General features: G+C 40.2%; 1 protein-coding gene across 2 annotated transcripts in view; it reads right to left on the reverse strand.

Annotated features, from left to right (window-relative positions):
• Positions 1–24,602, reverse strand: part of LOC126093054 (inorganic pyrophosphatase) — a 134,960-nt gene that overhangs the window by 53,595 nt on the left and 56,763 nt on the right. The window contains exons 2-5 of one of the 2 annotated variants that reach the window (XM_049908696.1): positions 14,274–14,375; positions 13,824–13,939; positions 13,045–13,164; positions 4,966–5,052 (exon numbers count right to left, since the gene is read on the reverse strand). In XM_049908696.1, the coding sequence (XP_049764653.1) occupies positions 4,966–5,052; positions 13,045–13,164; positions 13,824–13,939; positions 14,274–14,331 (381 nt within the window). In that variant the 5' untranslated portion in view covers positions 14,332–14,375. Of the gene's footprint in view, positions 1–4,965; positions 5,053–13,044; positions 13,165–13,823; positions 13,940–14,273; positions 14,455–24,602 lie in introns of those variants that run through there. The other variant, XM_049908695.1, reaches the window with a different exon arrangement.

Consider the following 24,602-nt stretch of genomic DNA (forward strand, 5'->3'; position numbering starts at 1 on the left):
AGAACTCTAAGAGCTGACAAGTTTCCATTTATCGACAGTTTAATCCCAATGGTTGTGTGGACACTGCTATCTTAAATGATTATGTCTTTGGGTCAACATTTGAACATGTAGGTGTGATCATCTGCGGAGCTTCACGTTCAACAATATACAATGAACAGTATGTTCCGAAACACTTGTGCATGCACCAGCATTGTTCTCTTTCAGACAAGATGTCACAGATCACCATCTACCTCACTTTACAGAGCAGACAAGTCTCATACCTCACATTTTGCGAAGAGTTGTGGACGTCCAACCATGTAGTGCCTAGGAGTACTTTCACTGTCTTACCTCTTTTTGTAGATGCTGGATAGTAGTACGCAAACATTTGACCAGCTTTGCCATTTTTGAGATATTTGTTCACAGGCTCTGCATAACAAACTGCCTGTTTTCAAAGTCACTTATTTCAATGGATTTCCCCATTTGAGCCCATATTTTTCACTAAGGTGATCACCCACCTATGCCTTCTCTTACTTTTGTTACCTCATGTGCCCGTAATGCCACCAGGCAGCACCCAACTTTGCGATGGGCAATGGTCATATGTTTTGGCTTATCAGTGCATGTGCAGATGAAATTGATTGATTTGCAACACAGTTCCTGTTTAAAATACAAATTCTTTTATGATAAAAACAGGGAAGAGTTTCCTGGTCTCCAAAATAAGGTTACAAACTTGTTGCAATGTACTAATTTATGTATCTGTGTGAAAGACTTTCGATTATGGAACTAACTATCACAGTTATGTGGAAACTCAAACGACAAAAATCTGTGGAATTGTCTGCACTTGCCCATATGCTGACCTTTTGTACCAGATGTGAATTTTATTACGTCTTCAGTGGACTAAAATTTTTTGAATACTGAAATTTTTTTCAGTCTGATCTACACTGTTACAGAACAGGAAACAAAGCCAAATGCATGGCTCCAGAATGAAAAATCCCCAGCTTGTGACTAAGTCATGTCTCCACAATATTATTTTTCCCGGAGTGCTAGTTCTGCACGTTTCGCAGGAGTGCTGTGAAGTTTGGGAGGTAGGAGGCAAGGTACTGATAGAGCTGTGAGGACAGGTCGTGAGTCATGTTTGGGTAGCTCAGTCAGTAAAGCACTTGCTTGTGAAACACAAAGGTCCTGAGTTCAAGTCTCAGTCTGGCACAGTTTCAATCTGCCAGGAAGTTTCACATGCGTGGCATTTAGTGTTCCTTGCACGACTGCACTGCCTCTTAAATGCAGTGCTTTTGCTATTTCCCCATTCCCGCTTAGTGTGACAATAGTGGAGAAGGAGGGGGGGGGGGGGGGGGGGTGGGAGGGAGGGATGTGCAGAGGGTGAAAATTTGCATATAAGCAAAAGCATTGCATGTGTGCAGAATTCTTGGCCATCCCCAGTTTAGACCTTGTCAAATATTGATCTAATTACTACTGTGAGGCAGCACCAACAGACAAAGAATTTGATAAAGATTTAATAGTAGTGCTCTTTGACACTGAGAAGGCATGTGATAGTGTGAAAAATAGTGGGACCCTTTAGGAAAGAGGAATTTGAATGCTGACTCTAAATAATTAAGAAAATATGAGTTGTGTAGAAGTAGGTCAGAAAACAGGCTTGTTTAAACAGAAAAATGGTCTGAACCAAGGGAGTGTACAATTTCTTCTACTTTCCATCACCATAATGGATGAGATTATGACAAGGATGACAGTGCAAATAAGAAATGAAAATATGAAAGCAATGGTGGTGGTGGTAGTTTTTTTAAGTAATAAAGAAGGTGGAAGGTTTCAAGTACTTAGGGAGGATAATAGAAGACAGCAGAATGGTAGGACAAGGAGGTAAGCCCATGGTTTCTTGCAGAGCGCAGGAAGCCTGATGTGGAGCAAGGAGGTATTGCCAAAACTCAAGCAAATGTTGTGTCAACTGTTTTATTCTCCAACCTTCTCTTAAGTTTCCAAAACATGGGCAATGAAGATGACAGGTGAGCAGGATGCAGTCTTGCAAGATAAAATTTCATAGAAGTAGAATAGAATGTACCTAGTAAAGAAAGCAGCAGAGAAATAGTGAAAGAAGCCCAGGCAATATAGCATAGAAAAAAAAAAACAGGATTAAAATGATATGGGCATGTAAGAAGAATGCAAGTTTTTGGGGTACCAAGACAGGCCCATGAAATGACAATAACAGGCCAGAGACTAGAAGAAGACCGAGAGACAAATGGATCGTTGGAGTGACAATGTGTGATGAGAGAGAAACATGGAAAGACAGGGAAGAGGAGATGTTATGGTTTCCAACCCCTGGCAATCTGAAAGACAACACAATGACAAAAAAGTAGGACCAAGGAATTAATGCACTTTACAGATTAGACCTCCCCCCAAGTCAGAAATTCTGAAATGCTTATCCCCCCCCCCCCCCCCCCCCCCCCCCCCACAAGATCTACCAGTTGAAAGTCCCTTCATGGGGAAGAGTAGGCTTCAACCTTTATATGGCCAATAAAAGGAATTCACACATCCTAAACCCATCCCAAACTTTAAACACTCAGAAGTTTAATGTTTATCATGAACAAGCAACAGCAAATAATGTCTAATAACTATTGGACCACCATGTCTGTCTAATAATTGAAGGGAAAAGTAATGTACAAATTTTACAAATTTTGTAGTAAAAAATTTGAAAAGTTAGCAACACTGTATTATTCGACTTACAAAGAATGAGCAGTGAAAGCTACAAATTATACCTAAATGATATCATTTTATTACCGTGGTAAGTAGTGCACGTGGGCAGCTACAATGACGAAGGAAGCCCATATGTTCGTACATATGTAGTATTAAGAGATCTTACATGACGTCAAAACAAATAGGATATTCCAAGAGCATCAGAATTTCTTACACCATACTAAAATGCATAATTCGTCAAAGTGCACATTCATATGTCCAGATTCGCAATGAAATAGGTCCCATTCTGATAAGATTTCAATGCGTTTTCAAGATGCAAATTTTTTGGAGTACCAGTACTATATTGTCTCATGTTTGGTTCTTTATTATAGTATAATGCCATACGTGCCAGAAGACGAAAACGTGCACTTTAAATTCAGTGAACAGTTTAAACTAGCCAATAGTGAGGAATAAAACATTTCGTTCCTAATAAATTTATTGTCTCTTAGGAAAGATTAGTAAAAGCCGCATTTATTTACAAATTGGCAAAAATAACTCTATTGTACTGCAAGGAGATTGTCAAAAATGTGGAAACAAAATAAAAATCAGAAAATAAACTAACATGTTAGTCTTCTGTAATTATCTGAATGTATTTTTATTCACTTGATAGCTTCCAACCTCAGAAACCTGTTTTGTTTTCATTTGATGTGAGAAGTGTAATAGCAAAATCACTAAACGTAAACATGGCTTACGTGGAGACTAATCCCTTCCCCACCACAACCCAAACTGCTATGTGCATGTGGCATTCTGGCAGCTCGAGCACACCACAAAAATTTTTCCCGGATAGCATCTGGCTTCTTGTTGCTACTGCTGATCCATCTAATAGCCACACTTCAAATAGCCGGAAGCAGAAGAAGGTACACCCATATGCAATTCAACTGCGCATGCACGTGAGCAACAGCTCAAAAGAGCTTGACATCACACTCACGATAGCAGTTTATTGTTATGAAGTATTCCAGTAGTAGTCTTAACACTTTTAATACACTTTGCTGTTTATCAGTTCTTACCCTTCAAAATGCCAAAAATGTAACTGAAGGCTAAACCACTGAAAGCTACCTGGAATTCTAAAAATTTGAGGTTTTTCCTAGTTTCCTTCTGGATGAAAAAAATTCTTGGGTTTTCTCCAGATTTCCTGTATGTCCTGTGGCATATACAAACTGTTAAATGTACAGGTCTCTGTCTCTCTGTGTGTGTGTGTGTGTGTGTGTGTGTGTGTGTGTGTGTGTGTGTGTGTGTGTCTGTCATCTCTTCATGGCGAGGGTGAGTAAAAATCAGTCTTTATAATAATAAAATGGTGTATGGCACTATGTACTGAATACAATTGACAAAATTATTCTCAATGATCGAAAGCATTATGGCAGTTTCAGCCACCTGTTGTGCTTTTAATCTGTGCACTATATGCAAAACTGCTCACACAGAACAGCATTTAATTTAATCCTGTATTAATGAATAACATAAGGAACATAGTTATTATAGAAAAGATTTTATCATGACATACTTCATAGGCTGAATGAAGCTAGTCTCCGTCTAAGATATTAAAACAAATATGAGTGTCTACAAAAGGTTTCGCGTCATGTCAGTGCAACAGAATCTCTTAAGAATTTCAAGTGGCATTAGGTCAGTGTGAATAACGTTTCAGAAAGCCTTCTGTATTGTGGCAAAGCTGCTTGTGCTCATACTGCAATTTTATGTGGCAAGAAAAGTTGACATTTTATTGTAACAAGGGTAGGCTTTAAATTACAAAAGTTAAATTAAAAAAAACACACTGGTAGTGGGTTAACAGTCAAATTATCGCAAATCTGTAACTTTTCACAGCATTCTACAAGCTTACCAATGAAAGCTCAACATAAATGAAATATCTGTTGCTGATTTGCTTCTTTATGTTTGAACATTTACTTCACATTACAATATGCCACACCACTTTTCATCATGAATGCTGAAGCATGCACGGAGTTGTGAATGTTCATTATGGTTCTGCTGTCCCAAACTTTAGTCTCTTTAGCACTGAGGATATGAAGAGCCACAGTCTTATCTACAAAAATTTAATGCTAAACACAAAAAATGTGATGCATAAATTACATTTTATGTGAATATGAAGAGCTGAAACAGTATTCTAATGGGACAACCTATATTTAAGTTTAATCTTTGATTTAAAAATTAATAGTGATGCTGAACATAGGAAATATAGTTACTGAAACATTAAAAATTGTCTGCAAAGTATCCAAGCGCTACACAGCAGTTACTCACCCTATAACCTATTTCTAGAACATCTATTGGGTCATTATCTCCTTTACAGCCAGTAGATTCGTCTAGGACTTCTGGATTTTCCCATGTCTGAAAACAAAAATCAGAAGGTGTAATAACACAATGTTCCACATGTCAGAGAGAAGCAATATAGATTATTATTATTATAGTATGTCATTTAATTCACGTTTTGGGATTTATTTATGACAAAAAAACTAAGAATGCAAAGTGATAAAAATGCTATTCATGACAGAAGCATTCACGAGAGAGAGAGAGAGAGAGAGAGAGAGAGAGAGAGAGAGAGAGAGCAACTGATTTAGAAGGCTACTTTTACATTTCATTTAATTGCTAACTGAGAAACCCGGCATTACACAGGTATTTAGAGTTGTGGTCGAGACTTGGTAAGCGTGGACTTTATTTTTGACTCAAAGCTTCTTTCTATGGAACATTTCACGCAGTACAATCGAGGACATGAAGCGCTAGTTTGCTTCACAAACATGGGGGAGAGCTATTTAAAGCTATCTGTGCAAAAAGTAACCGACACTAAGGTTCACATCTACAACATGCAGCCTGGTGCTTTATTTATCCTCATGAATTTAAGTTTACCAGGTACTGTACATGTTTAAAGTGAAATAATGAATTGTTAGAAAGAAACAGGACTTATACTATAAAATATCTAATACCTGGGTCACTTCCTGTCAAAATTTCCACTTCTATGATGTTTTGTTGGAAAATTAAGGCTCTGCGAGTGAAGAATTCTGATGAGCGAGATAATGCATGACACTCTTGATAAGATTTATGTCATGCCTTACTTTCCGACAGTGTTTCAAAAAAGTTACTTGAAGCCTCACTTTTCTCAATTCACAGCAAGTCTCACCTCGATATTTTCACTGGATTCATCAGAGGGCAACATCTTCAGCATTTTTTTACGCTGGTGCATTCAGAAAGACTACTATTTTCTAGCCTTTTTAATTCATAAACAAAACAAAATCAAAATGTAATGAATAGCTACCAAATCACAAAGCTAACTTAATAAAGTCTTTTTCCTAGCAAAGAATATAAATAAAGAATCAAAGGACCCAAGGCAATGTCAAATTTTTACAACAAAGCAAAAATAAGTTAAGCTGTGTGTCCTAGCCAAGTAAATTCACTGCTAGTTTGTATTTATAAAGTTAAGATTGTGGCACTTATTTCTGCCACTGACATGAACTTCTGAAAATGCATCTGACACCGAGTTAAGAAATTAACATTGCCATCCATTGGTCCTCTGGTGTATTATGCCTTTATGATTAAACATCCAAGCCACTAAGCTGAGGAGAGAATTTCCAGTGAAACTTCAAGTTATATTTTTTCCCATGGCCCTATTCTGATGAAATAAAGCCTGCACATTACCCCAAGCTACACTAACAACCTGTAAAAACCCTATGAAGATTTGTCTAGTAGTTTTGGAGATTAGCTTGTTTGGACAGATAACGGTTTAGTAGGATAGATGACCATTAGCCAACTCCCACATGTAATGAGCTGCCACTTAAGAACTAAGAACTATCAACAATGCCCTATCTACTAGTTTCTGAGAAAGTTGCAAAACAGTGGGGAATGTGAAACTACTGATTTCCAAATACCTCACATGGGGATGTCAAACAATGGGAAATCCAGCATGGAAGCTACTCACCATATAGCAGAGATGCTGAGTCGCAGATGGGCACAACAAAACAACTCTCACAATTGTAGCTTTCGGCCATTAAGGCCCTCGTGAACAACAGACGGGGCCTTAATGGCCGAAATCTAGAACTGTGAGTCTTTTTGTTGTGCCTATCTGTGACTCAGCATCTCCACTGTATGATGAGTGGCAACTTTCCTTCTCACAAAATTGTCACATGGGGATGTCTGACAACTACCGATATTTCGAAAGGTGCACAGCCTGTCATTTTCAGGGTGTGCATGCACAGAATCAAGCAAAAACTTCAATCTTGTGTGACATTCATGCTCAATACACCAGGCTTTCACAGTCCTCATGGTCTGATGAATACAACATGCAATAACTCCAAGGGATACGATAGACATCCACCTCACGCAAACCAAGGTATTTCTGTACATTCCTAAAAGGTCCCTAAATTTTGATAATGATTGAAAAGCACATTTTTTATAAAATTTTCACAGAATATGGCCATTCCAGTTGCAAATAACACCTGCTTACGATAAAGTACCACAAACTCTGGTGCCCTATTATCACTCGTGATTCATGGTTGGTCAATAATATAATGTACATCTCATCTATCTTTTATAACAACCATTCTAAGGAAAAACGGTCTAACTCCGTTGACAATTTCTGGGTCTGAGATGATGTGGGCCCTCTTTGTCATGGTCCGGAATACCCATCCCTGCTGAGCCGGATGGTGACAACCACCAGCCTGTAGATACAAATCAGTATGCATTGGCTTCCTATGAATGGCATGTTTCCCTGTACCACCAACCTTCCCCCTAGCAAACACATGAAGGATGGTAAGGCAGCCACCCTGCAGCATTTTCATCATGAAAAACTAACATTCAAGTGGATTTAATTCCAATGTTCTAAAAATCCACTTAATTTTCACCTTCATGATGCCACATAATAACAGTATCAAAGAAGAAGAAGAAAACAATAGCAGCAAGGTGTTTTGCTATGCAGTAAGCCAGAGCATCAAGGTTACTGGAAACAGGACCAAGAGAGGAGCCCTTCTGCCTCTTCTGAAGGCCTTATGTAGTGGGGGTCAGCACAATAATAATTAAGACTCTTGATAGTGAAAATGATAGGGTGTGCACCTGTTGAAATATGGGCAGTGAGGCTGTGCTTGTGCCGCCACTCTTAACCATCCCAAAAACAATTTTTACAAATTCTAGCAAGTCAACACTTTGCAGCATGAGCTGCTATGGCCATCCACTGCTATTTTTGTGTATTTCTTCTTTGTTCATCCCGTATTATATTACTCCAGTTACAATCTGCATTCTCAGTATTATCAATTCTGTTCTCTTAAAACTTTATTACTAAGTATCACCTAATCTTTCCTCATTACCTTTTCACCATTTATCCGTAAATTTCTCAACATTTCCCTGCCTTTCATTCATTTCCATTTGCAACTCATGATTCTGTTTAGGTTTTAGTTACATTTTTGTCTTCAGAAGGCGCAGGTACTCATTACAGATACTTTTAGCAAAGAATGTCCTCTTAATTAGATTTAAGTTCTGATAAAACCAGTGTCAAATTCTTTGTTTCACAAGTAAGGAATGAGTAATGGGTCATCACTACTGTCATTGGAGATTAAGCAATAGCTTGGATTTCAGAAGAAATCTGGGAGGGCACAACTTACAAATTCGCTATCTGAAGGGTCTTTGCAGTATTTGCCTTAGTTGGTTTAGATAACCTATATAACATATGATAGCCAGACTGGAGTTTGATTCCTCTAACGAAACAGAGCTTTAAGCTGAACACTATCATCTCATTCTGCTGTCTCATAAGACATCAAAAATTAGCAAATTAAACATTTTCCTACATAAGATCATATTTATTTGAAGGAAGTGTATTACATCAACTGAAAATTACTTATTACATGCCACGACTGACAATATGTGAAGTGAACAAACTTTCAAGGTGACGCTCAATATGATACGTTTTCCTTTTATAATTTACCAATGATTATTTCATATTTTGATACTGTTGTCATTAGAGATGAGACAGAGCAATAGGGAGTGATGACATTCTGGAAGCACGCCTAAAAATGGTAGTGTGTTCAGTGTGATGTATTGAAAGGGCTTAGATCAAGATGCCCAGGAAAATGATTTGAACCACAGGTATCTCAAACTAAATCCAGATTTAACTACTGTAGGACATAACTATGAAGTTTCATTACGAGGCACTGATCACTGGGTTCATAATTAAACATCTTCAGATCAACTTCCCATTTATTTCTAACATGGAAAGAAGTCTGTAATCAAGAAGAAACTTGCCAGTTTGGAAGAAAGAAGAACAGTAATACTACATACACCTCAGTATTACAGCAATTATTTTGTGAACAGAGAGCTTTATTTTGTGATACAGACAATTTCATTTTGACTGTTGCTGATAGCTTTCTTATTATTGGTAAAAACTTTATGTTTATGATGTAGTCATTCTTCTACTGAATTTCCTAAAACAACTCCATTCTGTGAAGTTTTCCCTTGATGGACAACATGTGACTAGCTTTCTCTCAGTCTTCAGAGGTGACTATTGCTACAAGTTTTTTTGATGAGAAAGTCACCTGCAGAGTTTCCAGAATGAATTTTCACTCTATGGCAGGTATGCATTGCTCTGAAACTTCCTGACAGATTAAAGCCGTGTGCCAGACTGTGACTCCGACTTGGGACTTTTGTCTTTAGCAAGCAAATGCTCTACTGACAGCTATCCAAACACGACTCAAATCATCCTCTTGTCACTGTAGTAACCTTTTTTCCAAGAGTAGTAATATTGCAAGGTATGCAGGAGTACTGTGAAGTTTGGAAGGTACAAGATGAGGTACTGGCACAAATAATGCTGCGAGGGTGGGTTTCGAGTTGCCCTTGGATAGCTCAGTATGTGCCTGCAAAGGATAACCGTCCCAGGTTAGAGTCCAGGACTGGCGTGGAGTTTTAACCAGCCAAGAAGTTTGCATGCACAATAATATTTTTATTATTGTAGCAACACAACCTTTTATTTTGAGCCATATTCCGTTGTGTTGAAATAGTTGTGGTAAAGTGACAATCTAATGAATATGCCTATATGGTTTTGCCAGCTCTTCTTTTTCGCACATGGTTAAGCATGGTTTATGGTGGGATCCTAGTTGTAGGAGCTAAGTTTTTAAATTCATCACTTACTTGGACATTACGACACTAATCATCTCCTCCTTTCTGTGCCACTGTGCACATCTTGTGAATAACAGTGTTTAGGAGCGTTACCAAGAACTGTTGATACTGTAGGCATGTAACGCCCAAACCATTTTTGTTAGCTGACCCAGTACGTCAATCCCCTGGTCAAGACAATAAAGGCAAATTTTTCCACTGAACAACATTTGAGGAAACTGCTTTTGATGCTGTTCTGTATCACACAATACACAACAGTCGTTACAGATAAAATACTGACCCTGGGACTCTAATAAATGGAAACAAGATCTCAGCGCACAACAGTGGCACAGGACAGCAAGCTGCATGATGCAAAGAGCAAATGGTTACTGCTGTTCTGGGGGTGAAGGTCTGGTAATTGCAGATGGCTGCTGCAGCCTCTAGTCCAAGCTGTTCCCCTTTGTGCACCTCACCTCATTACTTTCTCCATTGTTGTCAACAAGTCTTTTTCAACAGCCTATATGATGTGAATATTTATGAATCATAAAACTGAGTACCGGAGCAGAAAGTTATTATACTGTCCTCAAAATCACTATTACTGCAACAGTTTTTTGCACACAGTACAAAAATCAAATACAAATTTTACTCAGCTGAACCCCGACAAGGACTGGAAGGTTGGAACAAGAAAATAACTCATTTAGTGACAAATTATTACAAAAATGTAATTGTGGATGTAAGTACTCATAAGGGTAGCTCCCCATCGCAACACCTCAGGTTTAGGGCAAGATGTCCCAGTGGGAAGCCCATAAAAATGGAACACACATCAAGCATGAAAACAGGTGGGTGAGCTGAAATGTGAAAAAAGAAGCAAAATATAAACAGTGAATGGTCCAAGCTCAAAATGTGCAGCAGAGGAAATCTGAATAACCATGGCATTGTGGTTATGTGGTCACTTTGTTCGACTGCGAAGGAAATCTTCATATCTGCCTTTTACTCTTTTCTTAAAATTATGAGCTGTCCATCATTGACGTGTGTGTTCACTGTATTCAAATTTGTGTGTGTACGCTGTGGTGCAACATCTGTTTGCAACAGTGAGATTTAAGGAAGGGACCACGAGCTGTACTTACCTCCATTTGTTCCACACAACGGAAATATGGAAGCGTCCGATCCCGCCCGTCTGCTTTGACCCATGACGTCACAAATATGGCGGAAACAAAAACACACACTTTCCACAAGAAGCCTAATGACACTAACAGGACAAGTGTGGGAAATGGGGTGTTTTGGGTGGGGGGAAAACTAAATATAAATAAATTTATACGCCTTGCGTAGCTACAACGTGTAGGTGAAGACAGCCATGCATGAATACCCACCCACCTCCCCAAGGGTCGTAACCCCTGCAACCCATAGAAGATAAAGATGCTTCAGTAGCCGATTAGTGTTTTTTGTCTTTCTTAAAAAAATCTCACGGGATAGAACGAACAGATCAGAAAGATAAATAAAATAAGATAAAACAGAACTGGAGACAGCCACACTCAAACCAAACTCCGCGCCGTCATGACGTCACACACAACACCCTTACGTCAAGGGTCAAAGCCGACGCGTGGGATCGGACGCTTCTGTCGACCCCACACAAGTAACACTTGAGTTTTGCAGTCTGTTTTGGAGGTTTTGACAAATTCCTTTGTTGTAACATAGTTTTCATTTCTGTGGGAGAGGTAAGCTGCTTCTTGCCTGCTCTCACTATTCAATACATTTACTTGCAGTGGTAACATATTCTTACTACATGACATTTTATACTGAGTGTACAGTATGACATTTCCAAGACAATAAGAGCAGAACAGACCCATCAATGACTGCACCGGCGGTTCATAAAATAGTGACAAAAAACTTGGGCATGAGGGACATTGAACCCAGACTCCCACTCTGCAGTCCAACACCGTGACCATACAACACTGACACCATTATTCTTGCAATGTGGTCGATGTTGCAGACCTTGAGCTTCGACCATTCACTGTTTATATTTTGCTTCTTTTATCATGTTTCAGTACATCTGCCAGTTTTCATGCTTGATGCGTGTTCAGTTTTTGACAGACTATTCAATGGGCCATTTTACAACTAAATTTGGGGGGGGGGGGGGTGTGTGTGCAATGAGGTGTTTCCCTGGTCAGAAACACAGTGTACTGAATCTCAGTGGATGTGCAAATTTCAGACCATAAGCAGTTGAAACTATTTATTGAGCTGGAAAGATTCTGGTCACTTTCCAGCTAATTCAGGTTTCTATGGTCTCTGAATAATTCCAGCAAATTCTGACAGTACTGATATCTTTAACAATGCCACAGTTAAATCATTCATCTGAGCTGTATCCATATTCTGGTGATAGAGGTACATTTCATTTAAATGCAATATAATGAAATTAGTGTATTGCAGAGACCATGTAAATCATAACGCAGGTGTAAATGCACGTACAGTGTCTGCAGCTTACGCTAGAGTTTTCTGCTGTTGGCATAGGTTGTGAGATGTGAATAACTGAAGGCATGAGTCTGATGTGGGCAGCAAATCACACTGTTTGTAGTTTCTCACGATTAGTAAATAAAGTTAGCTGGTATTTTGTATCACTTACAACAATCTAAACTAAATCACAACTCTGAAGAGCTTGAAATATTTAGAAAGAGCAGCCAAATATTTGTGGTAACATTATATGACTGGGTGAGTAAATGGCTAGCATATACTAGTACCTTAATGGCCATAACCAACAAAACTGCCAATAGCCGCATGCAATGAACGAGATGTGAACACTATAAATGTACTTTAGCCACCCCAAACATTCAGTTGCTATGAAGATTCTCAGCAATGGAATAGGAGCAGTTGCCCAACAAAATAATTCAGTACCACACAAAAAATAAATTTTTACTTTATAACCCAGCACAGCATTTCAAACAGATTCCCTTTATTTAGAACTAGTCATGCAAGAGAGCAAATGGACTTCAAACTGACCATCAGCTTTGACCAGTAACAACGGATTATGGCAGCATGTATAAAGTTATGGCAATTGAATCATTCACAGTCAACTGACCTACGACATAAGATCCTTTGTTACGATTACTGAATGGCCTTAAGCAGCAATTCAGAAACAGCATACTAAGGTTACATGTCGTACTGATATTTGCAACTATGTTGTCACAAAGTAGATGGCCAGTTTCAGTACCACCTCATTATTGTGTGTAGCTTCTATGTGTGGAATGGAAGAATTACCTGTGGAAGTGCACCATAATTCCATATATAACCATGGTGGGGGAAACAGTTCGCCACATATCTGAGTTTCCCTTTCTTCACATCTTGCTTAATAGGGTTCAGAACTTCCTTCAGATTGATCTACAAAAATAAGAGTTTTGTTTATACATTCGAATCTTGTCAGTCACAAATTAGAGAATTGTGTGTCATTTGAAACTACTAGCAAAATGGCTCTAAGCGCTATGCAACTTAACTTCTGAGGTCATCAGTCACCTAGAACTTAGAACTAACCTAAGGACATCACATACAGCCATGCCCGAGGCAGGATTCGAACCTGCGACCATAGCGGTCACTCGGTTCCAGACTGTAGCACCTAGAACCGCACGGCCACTCGGGCTGGCAAACTACTAGCAAGTAACATGTTTAAGAACTTATTAGCCTTAATTATAGGCTATCAATGTCACTATTAAACTGTTTTATTATTAAATAGCTGTCTAATTTATTAGTTTACATACTACAAGTATTTAATGAAGAGCGAAGCTACTCTGAGATACATAAATGAACTTCACGAACACCAACGAAATTAGGTATATTTTGACAAGCCTCTGGATATAGAGTTAACATTTTGTGTTCTTCCAACTCTGCTAGTTTATTACTCCAAGATTACATCTGAAATTTTAACAAAAAGTTAACTAAGGATCAGCACTGTATTCTGCAAACCTGTATCCACACGGTATAGCTGCTGTATTAAAGTCACTCTTTAGTTAGATAGATATCTAACTTGGCACAGAAATAATTACCTCCATTTTCGCGTTTGTCCACCTCGGAACTTCCACAACCATGTTGAATATTTTGTTACCGGCATCGGCATAAAGAGGAATGTCATGCAACGGAGAAATAGGGCCTTTCTCATTTTCTGCAAAAAAATTTACAACTTTAGTATAGCATTACGGTTTTTATACTTCACTACATTATACTAACAACAGTCACATCGGTGCACTAGAATTTAGTATGAATATTAAAACGGCAATAGAACCATGTACACACCTTCATTGTGTTACCAAATATTAATAGTAAGTCGATATTTTCAGAGCAGAACTTTACGAGCTCTGTCAAGTCATGTCCTTCATCTGAGTACATATGGCCTTGAACTATATATTTTATCAAAATGTACATATTGGTCTACTTGTCAAGACCGGGTTCCATATGATAACACTTATCCCGTATGACCAAGCAACGTTAATACTTACTGAAATATATCCTATATTCCAAGCTGTTTGGAGCTCCTCGTTCTACTGTAGAATACATTTTTCTTCTCAACGAATTTACAAGTACACCAGCCACAGCACCACCTGCGGACAAATGAACACACCGCTGTTTAGCACAGTCCGCTAACACGTGCGTAACAGTTCTGAGCATCCTGCCATCTAGTGGCACTATCTTGCTTCACAAGGTCGACCGACAGCTGTAACATCGACCGACCAATGGGAATTGATTCGTTATCTTCTTGTCAGTAGTTGCATACAATTTAGCATCTCAAATTGATCTGTCGAACCTGATTACTAGAGTTAGAAACAAACGATATCATATCACGACAACAGGTTTACCCACGAGAAAACGAGTGTTATCCTTAATGTGACGTGTATCTTTTCCGAGAAGTATAGTTGCGAATGATGCTGCATGTAAGGCGTCTCACTCAAATATCATTACAGTCTTTGTTTTTCTGTTCTACTCCTTCCGGCAGCTTATTTAATTCTTTAAAGTAGTGTAAGCATCCTACGACGGCCTTAATTTTTAATGCAGTATTTTACTTTCACCACTCTGAGGATTCGGAATCCAATCGTGACGCTCTGTAACTCACGACGGAACATGCAGGAGAGTTTTTGAATCAACATCAGGGTACCACATGGAACTGTTAAAAAGCAGTAACGACGCGGAATTCCATTAAGCCATTACTGACACCTGTCATAGTTTCTAGTTCGACTTAGAGAATATTTTCGCGGAAAACTTCCATTCCCTGCAGGTAAATCTAAAGTTCATTTAACTATGATTTTTACTAAGATAACGGGAATTTAATGGACTCACAATTGTTGTTACCTGGTCCACAAACTGTCACTGTGATTGTCAAATGATTTTAATTATTATTCACGTAACGTAATAGGATTTTGTATGTTTCAATGGTCCTATTAAAAATAATAACAATTATGTGTAAATTTACGCCAGTTTACATATCTGCGGCTTAAATGAAAACGGAAGTCATTCTTTTTGCATACTAATATTGTAAGTACACAATGTTTCATTATATCTGCGTACTTAGATAGCGATAATTCTTTAAGTAAACAAATTGTAAAATATTTTCTCTCGACAATACCTAGTTTTACTAAAATCGGCTAGATCTTACCGGAAAGCACGACTCGTTGTCACAGTCACTAAATCCGGAAGATGGAACGGTGTCAGAGAATAGCAGTGTTATCAGTGAGATAAAATTGTTGCAGCGATAAAATCTTCGTGATGGCCCAGTACGTAAATGGCACTCTGGTCAATGTCATCCTTATCGTCGTCTGGATAGTACTTAACCATCACGCAGTAAGCTATGTGACACTGATGCGTGAACTTTTTTTTGCGATTTATTGGTTGAGGTCTAAATCTCGTTCCTCTCTTGATACTCGTTTGAGAATAATCAATGTATTGCCACATTAATAAAATGTTAACCAAGTGGACAACCTACAGTGAAACGGAGATCATAGCTGCAGGAGCAGACAGCTGGGTTTATAATTTATGTACCGTGAGGAATTTTCACAGAATATGGTCACATATGAGTAATTTTGATAAACGTAAATGGAAGGAGTGCAGACCCGATCACTCACTGGAATCAGACACAATAGTAAAAATATCCACGAGTATCCTTCTACTGCATTTCCACTGATCAGTCAGAACGTTATGACCACCTCCCTGTAATAGCCGGTATGTCCACCTTTGGCACGAATAACAGCGGCGATACGTCGGGTCTTGGTAGGTCGTTGGAAGGAGCTTGCACCACATCTGCACACATAAAGTCACCTAATTCCCGTAAATTCCGGGAACGGGGCCGACGAGCTCTGACGCCACGTTCAATCACATCCCAGATGTGTTCGATCGCGTTCAGATCTGGAGAGTTGGAGGGCCAGCTCATCAACTGAAACTCCACTACACTCATGGCCTTGTGACATGGCGCATTATCTTGGTGAAAAATGTCACTGCCTCGGGAAACGCGATCGTCATGAAGGGATGTACGTGGTCTGCAACCTGAGTACGCCATGCCGCCCTGCACGATCTCTATTGGGCCCGTGAATACCCACGTGAATGTTTGCCAGAGCGAAAATATAGCCGCTGCCAGCTTGTCACCGTCCTACGGTACAGATGTCAAGCTGTTCTCTGGAAGACGACGGATTCGAGCCCTCCCATGGACATGATGAAGATAGTGTCGGGATTCATCAGATCGCGCAACGCTCTGACACTGTGCCAACCTTCAGTGCCGATGGTCACGTGCCCATTTCAGTCGGAGTTGCCAAAGTCGTAGTGATAACATTGGCACATGCATGATTCGCTGGCTGCGGAGACCCATCGTTAGGATTGTTCGGCGCACTGTGTGTTCGGACACACTTGTACTGTGTCCAGCATTAAAGTCTGATGTTAGATCCGCCACAGTTGGCTGCCTGTCCTGGTTTACCAGTCTACCCAACCTAAGACGTCCGATGACCGTAATGAGGGGTGGTCGTCCAGTCCCACGAAGTCTGGACGTGGTTTCACCTTGGTTTCGCCACGTGTTGAAGACACTCACCACTGATGACACTAGCTTGGTAGTAAAGGATGTTGTGTGCAACATTGACTCGGTTTCAAGTAGTGCAGTACATGACCTCATTTCATGGCTTGTAGAAAATAAACTAACGTTTAAATCACAGTAAGACTCAGTTTTTACAGTTTCTAACACACAATTCAACAAAACCTGACTTTTAATCTCACAGAACGGGCATATGATTAGTGAAAGTGAACAGTTCAAATTCCTAGGTGTTCAGATAGATAGTAAGCCGTCGTGGAAAGCCCACGTTCAGGGTCTTGTTCAAGGAGTTAATACTGCCATTTTCACTGTTCGAACGGTATCGAAAGTGAGTGATACTTCGACACGTAAATTAGTCTACTTTGCTTATTTTCATTCACTTATGTCGTATGGTATTATCTTTTGGGGTAACTCTTCCCATTCCAGAAGGATATTTTTGGCTCAGAAACGGGCGGTTCGGGCAATAAGTAATGTGAGTTCACGAACCTCTTGTCGACCTCTGTTCACGAGTCTGGGTCTTTTGACATTGGCCTCTCAATATGTATATTCCTTATTGTCGTTTCTTGTTACCAATATTAGTTTATTTCCAACAATAAGCAGCTTTCACTCGGTTAATACTCGGCAGAAATCAAACCTCCATTTGGATCGGACTTCCTTAACTCTTGTGCAAAAAGGTGTGCGGTATACTGCTGCATCCATTTTCAATAAGCTGCCACTCGAATTCAAAAATCTTAGCAGTAATCCACGCGCTTTGAAATCGAAACTGAAGAGTTTCCTCATGGGTCGCTCCTTCTATTCTGTCGAGGAGTTCCTTGAAAAATTAAGCTGATTCTCTTTGTATTGCTGATAGCGTTTGCTTAAACTTATGGGCTGATTTTCTTTCAGGTTCATGAACATTTATTTTTATCTGTTATTACTTTTATGTTATAAGTTCATGTACTGACACGTTCCATGACCTTGGAGATTTGCTCCTCAGTTTGGTCCTACGGAACTTGACATGTAAATAAATAAATAAAATCACCGACAGGTCGTGTAGTTTCTGAAATACTCGTGCCGAGCCTCCGGGCCATTACAATCTGCTCCCGGTCAAACTCAGGCAGATCGCGCGCCTTGTTGAGTACTGATCGTCAATGCAGGAAAATTCTCTTGTTGGACTGACAGAACAGGGACAGGCGAGATTCGAAGAATGGATGCCCAATTCGACACGAGATTACGTAGTCTTGCGAGAGCGTCACTAAAATCGTCAACAACTAATGTTACAAACATTTCAAGGTAAGGTATTGTACATCAGAAGGTTCAAAATGGCTCTGAGCACTATGGGACTTAACTGCTGAGGTCATCAGTCCCCTAGAACTTAGAACCTAACTAACCTAAGGACATCACACACATCCATGCCCGAGGCAGGATTCGAACCTGCGGCCGTAGCGGTCGCGCGGTTCCAGACTGTAACGCCTAGAACCGCTCGGCCACTCAGGCCGGCGTACATCAGAAGGGCTTACTCTTAAAGTCAAGAAACTTGTTACTTACTTCCACAGACACACGCGAAATCAGAAGGAGAGTTAGTGATAAACTTCCAGAGCTCGTCACGTTGTATAAATATTCAGTGGTAATATTAAGAAGTAGTATGCATTGGAACGAACACCGAAAATAAGTAGTAGGAGAGGAGAAGTGTTCTGCAGCAGTGGCATGATCCTTGTAACGAAATCGCCAGTGCACGCAGTTCTAGAGTACTATTCTAGCGGTTGAAACTCTTCCAATTAGGCGTGGTAGCATACGTCGAACGAATTTAGTTTATATCTCGAGTAGGTACGATAAGAATAAGATTAGGGCTTGCACGATAGATACCCGCGCTATGGTTGTCAGGTCCAAAAGTAGAAAAGCCGAACTTGGCGTTGTATTTAGCGGGACATTTTATCCTAAAAGCCAGACTTCCTGTATCGAATGGAAATAAAACAAATAGGTATTTTCAGTCATTCATTATCAATCAATTGCAGTCAGTTTCTTGTCAGGTCAAGCTTAAATGTGCTTAAACGAAAAAAATACAGTCAATAAACAGCCTTAGAATTTGGCAGTTTTGATAGTAAATAAGTGTTCAGTCTTCCTAATTGCTCAGTCTCCTTCCTAGGAAAGTCTCACGTCAGATTAAACCAAAAGGTCCTTGTTAAACAAAATAAAAAACGATCATTTTCTGGGCTGGAAAATGAAGAGATACTCAATAACTGTGGTAATTTCGGTCATACTTACAAAGAAATACCAGTAATCTATAGCTGAATATTAATATTTCTCATTTGAACCGACTTTATCAAGTACATAACTTTCTTGGGAATCATTAGGTGGAACTCTTGACGGAATAATTTTAAGTTACACAAAATGAAGGTCATTGGTTTTGACTGGACCTTAGTTGTGCGTTCTCTACCTACAAAGCCTTACAAAACCTCGACAGGCCGGACTTGCATACGAGCCGCTGAGAACCAAAGTAATCAAAGTAAAAAAAAAATTTAGTTTTTGAATTATACCACTCAGTTTATTCACAATGCACGGAAATCTGTTGAGGAGAAGTGTTATAACGATAACTCCTACTGGAGCCTCTTTAGAGCTCCAAATGCATTCTTCCTCTCACGCTAAAGTGAAGTGCGTTCGCGGGGATTGTGGTATAAGTGAAGCGGCAAGGCCACGTGGTCTTGTTGTTCCGTGTTGTTTTGCTTGTTTACTTATGGTCTAAAATCAAAAAGGCATTGTAACAGTGCTAGTAAGTATTAGCATTGTTTTCTTTCTTTAGATTGGTAATATCCAGATGTTATTAAACTAGAAATTGTCTTTAAAAGGGGAGTTTGCACTTCATGTTGAAGTCTAGGTTAAAGCCTTGACAAATCAAGCAGTGATATCCCACATTAAATACATAAACCATAAAACGCATCCCTCTCAACAATGCTGTGCGACCTGGCTCTGAGCACTATGGGACTTAACATCTATGGTCATCAGACCCCTAGAACTTCTTAAACCTAACTAACCTAAGGACATCACACAACACCCAGTCATCACGAGGCAGAGAAAATCCCTGACCCCGCCGGGAATCGAACCCGGGAGCAAAAACCGAGGCAAAAACGAAAGCCATGATGACACTTCTCCTGTACATCCCTCCGGTGCACCGAGTTTTCTTCAACCAACTGAAAACTGCAAGTTCGCTTCAGGGATCTGGACCTGGACATGTTGACCCTTTGGCAGAGGACGATCATGTGGACGGTGAAACCGAGTAAACAGACATGCTCTATTATAAAGCCGCTTGAGATATCAGCATGACAAAAATTACCTTTTAAGAAATTTCGACATTTAGAAACAATTTATTTACAATCCATAGATGAACGCACTGCTGAACTGTTAGTCGGACTCAGTAGGTAGCATCCTAAGATCAACAAATGTGTGTGTGTGTGTGTGTGTGTGTGTGTGTGTGTGTGTGTGTGTGTGTGTGTGTGTGAATTCCTAAGGGACGAAACTGCTGAGGTCACCGGTCCCTAGACTTACACACTACTTAAACTAACTTATGCTAAGAACAACACATACAGCCATGCCCGAGGGAAGACTCGAACCTCTGGCGGGAGGGGCCGCGCAGTCCGTGACATAGCGCCTCAGGGGATCGATGACCACAGATGTTAAGTCCCATAGTGCTCAGAGCCATTTGAACCATTTGAACATAGCGCCTCAGACCGCACGTCCACTCCGCGCGGCTAGGATTAACAACAATAATGCAATTCCAGAATGAAATTTTCGCTCTGCAGCGGAGTGTGCGCTGATATGAAACTTCCTGGCAGATTAAAACTTTGTGCCGGGCCGATGCAATTATTTTAACTCAGTTGTGAGAGAAAAGTGCGTAATGGGAGCAATAAGCGCAGACCCACATTTACTGTATCACTGTACAGTGACTTGAGAATTATATATGTAGTCCTAGAAAACGAGTGTTTGTACCGAGATGTATCGACAGGCACTCTTTTCAGCTCACTCTTTTCAGCTGTTTAGCAAACCTTTATTTTACAACCAGTTTCAGCCTCAGAGTGGGACCAATACCAGAGATATAAAGACTGATATTAGCTGTGAATCATCTGTTTTAGAAACAGTTGATAGCTGCATTTCGTTTCTCAGCAAGAATTACTCTCGGTATTTTACGTGGCCGTCCAACGGAATAGACAGAAACAAGGAAGGAAGATTACAGCTTCTGCGTGGCTTGGAAAAGACGAGAGAGGTACTGGAAAAGGAAAGCTATGAAGGTGGATCGTGAGTCGTGCTTGAATAGCTCAAAAAATGGTTCAGATGGCTCTGAGCACTATGGGACTTAACTGCTGAGGTCATCAGTCCCCTAGAACTTAGAACTACTTAAACCTAACGAACCTAAGGACATCACACACATCCATGCCCGAGGCAGGATTCGAACCTGCGACCGTAGCGGTCGCGCGGTTCCAGACTGTAGCGCCTTGAACCGCTCGGCCACTCCGGCCGGCCTGAATAGCTCAGTCGAGGCAAGGTTCCAGTTTGCCGTTCCGGTTCGGCACAGTTTTACGGCTACCAGGCAGTTTCATAAGAGAGCACACTGCACAACAGAGTGCAAGATTCAGTCAGGAATAAGGATTAGTGTTGAACGCTCCGTCGACGACGAAGTCATTATAGAATGAGCATAAAGTCGGATTAGAGAAGAATGGGAATGGAAACCGTCCGTGTCCTTTTCAGACGAAGCATCCCGGCATTTGTTACCAGCAGTTTACGGAAACCGAGGAAAACCTGATTCTGCATTGCCGAACGGGGATTTGAACCGACGTCTTCCCGATTGCGAATCGTGTCTCTTACCACTGTGAGACCTCGCTCGATGAAATAGGAGGAGAAGGAGGAAAGGTGTTATATACCTTCTAATACCTTCCACCACACGCCGCACTCCACACAGTGGCTTGCAGACTACAAGACTAGATTAAGACTGCGAAGAAATTGTAATAGCATCCCGAACTGAGGCATCATATTTGCGTCACGTTATGAATTTGGATGGGCCTTTCAGTGTGTTTTGAAAGAAGAAACTCAGCCTTGTTTTCGATTCCAGGTAGCGTCATACTTCTGTTGACTTCAAATACACTTCAAGGTCGGCTGCCTAATGGGACAAGTGATGTTTGCTAGCGGCGACGTTGTTGCCCAAGATAGAAGCCTGGAAAGAAGAAACTTTATCTGCCATGACCTGGAAAAAATTTTCACTTCATGTAAGAGAAGCGAGCGGATATTACCACTTTAAAATACATGAGAAATTCTTGGCGCCCACACTAGGGTGTTGAAGGACTTATTTTGTGAGTGTCATCGTTTTCGTTTAGTCGCTTTTGTTCAGGGACCGGCGTTTTGCGTGTATGTAAGCGATGCCAGATTTTATGATTTTGTTAGCTGTAATGCCAACAACCGTAATACAAAACGAACTTAAGTAGTTCTTCATACTTCTCTTGCGATGCAATATGCAATTATCTAGCTGTCGAAAAGTTGTAGAAAAAACTCTGTGGACGTTGTAAACGCTCAAATATGCCCTTGCCATTTCAGAGAAGCTGTATGAGAGACTTTCTAAATTTACCGTTGATGCATTTCCATCGTTTAATATTCGTTGTAGTAGAAAACGACACATGCAAATGAAGAAAAGAAGGAACGAAAAGCTTTCACCCCGAAAAGAGACTGCTAATAAATGTACATTTACTGATGAAGTTGTTCGTTTAACTTCAGAAAAAGTTGTCGTTTGTTGTGGTCCAAAGACTGTTTTGATGCCGCTCTCCATGCTGTTCTATCCTGTGCAAGCTTCTTCATCTCCGAGTAACTACCGCAACCCACATCCTTCTGAATCTGCTTAGTGTATTCATCTCTTGGTCTCCCTGTACGATTTTGACCCTCCACGCTTCCCTCGCCTCTTGTAACTGCCGCCGCGCACGGTAGCCACATGGTCTTAGGCGCCTTGTCACGGTTCGAGCGGCTCCCTCCATCGGAGGTTGGAGTCCTCCTTCGGGCATGGTTGTGCGTGTTGTCCTTAGCGTAAGTTAGCTTAAGTTAGATTAAGTAGTTTGTAAGCCTAGGGACCGATAACCTCAGCAGTTTCGTCCCATGGGAACTTACCACAAATTTCCAAAAAATGTCTCATAACTATCCCTCGACTCTTATAACTGCGATCTGGTTTCTGTACAAATTGTAAGTGGCCTTTCGCTCCCTGTATTTTACCCGCGCCACCTCCAGAATTTGAAAGAGGGTATTCCAGTCAACATTCCCAAAAGCATTCTCTAAGTTTACAAATGCTATAAACGTAGTTGTCTTTCCTTAACCTCTCTTCTAAGATAAGTCGTAGGGTCAGTATTGCCTCGCGTGTTCCTACTTTTCTACGGAATCCAAACTGATCTTCCCTGGGGTCAGTTTCTACCAGCTTTTCCATTCGCCTGTATAGAATTCGTGTTAGTATTTTGCAACCGTGACTTATTAAACTGATAGTTCGGTAATTCTCACACCCATCAGCAATTGCTTTCTGTGGAATTGGAATTATTATATTCTTCTTGAAGTCTGAGGGTATTTCGCCTATCTCATACATCTTGCTCACCAGATGGAAGAGTTTTGTCGTGGCTGGGTCGCCCAAGGCTATCAGTAGTTCTTACGGAATGTTGTCTATTCTTGGGGGCTTGTTTCGACTTAAGGTCGTTCAACGCTCTGTCAAATTCTTCACGCAGTATCATGTCTCCCATCTCATCTCCATCTACGTTCGCTTCCATTTCTGTAATATTGCCCTCAAGTACATCGCCCTTGTATAGACACTCTATACAAGGGCGATCTATCTACCCTATAAAGATCTTTCCAACCTCCTTATTTCCCTTCTATGCTTAGGACTGATATTCGTACAGATTCTCCAAAGATGTCTTTAATTTTTCTGTAGGTGACATCTATCTTACCTCTTGTGGTATATGCTTCTACATCCTTACATTTGTCCTCTAGTCATTCCTGCTTAGCCATTTTGCACTTCCTGTCGATTTCATTTTTGAGTCGTTTGTATTCCTCAGAAAAAGATAGTTAATAGAATTGCTAGCGACATTGTTGATCCAGAAATAATCAAAATTTACGTCAGAACTCGACGATTTATCCATTTACAATGGCTGTCATTAAAAGGCAAGGCAAAGAAAGCACAGGCAGTTCACCATCAGAAAGCAGGGAAGTGGCGTTTGTCCTCGCTTTAGAGTAGAACTGAGCTATTTTTATGTAAATTAAGTTGTGTTGCAACGTAGATTACTGACAGAAGATAAACAACTCTGTGGAGTTTTAATTTCTCGAGTTAATTCCCTTTCATACTGGCTGTAAGGAGTGTTAAGTGCAAGTATTTTTGTATGTGGTACACTAACATGTACACATGTCAGTGTCATGATTGTTTTTTCTCTGCGTCTAACACTCTTCTAACAAACAACACGTCACTTAATTTACTACTTCATATTTTCTGCATGATTGTAACTGCTCCGTTAAGTGCACCTGTTAGTATAGGCTAACCGTTTTGGGTTCCCAAGTCGCACTACATCACCTGACCTGCTGCCAAGGGAAAAATAAGTATTAATGGCTTGCTCTTGCAACACGTACTTGGAGGTTCTAACCAACCTAAAAACATACTACTCTTAATAGTTATAATTATTAGTCTGAAAATTATGTGAATACTAATGTAATGTTGTTTGGCACACTGTCTTCAGTCGCCGATAGAAATATTTGCACTATACCCTTTACAACCTGTATG

The sequence above is a fragment of the Schistocerca cancellata genome, chromosome 1, assembly GCF_023864275.1.
Source record: "Schistocerca cancellata isolate TAMUIC-IGC-003103 chromosome 1, iqSchCanc2.1, whole genome shotgun sequence".
NCBI lineage: Eukaryota > Metazoa > Arthropoda > Insecta > Orthoptera > Acrididae > Schistocerca > Schistocerca cancellata.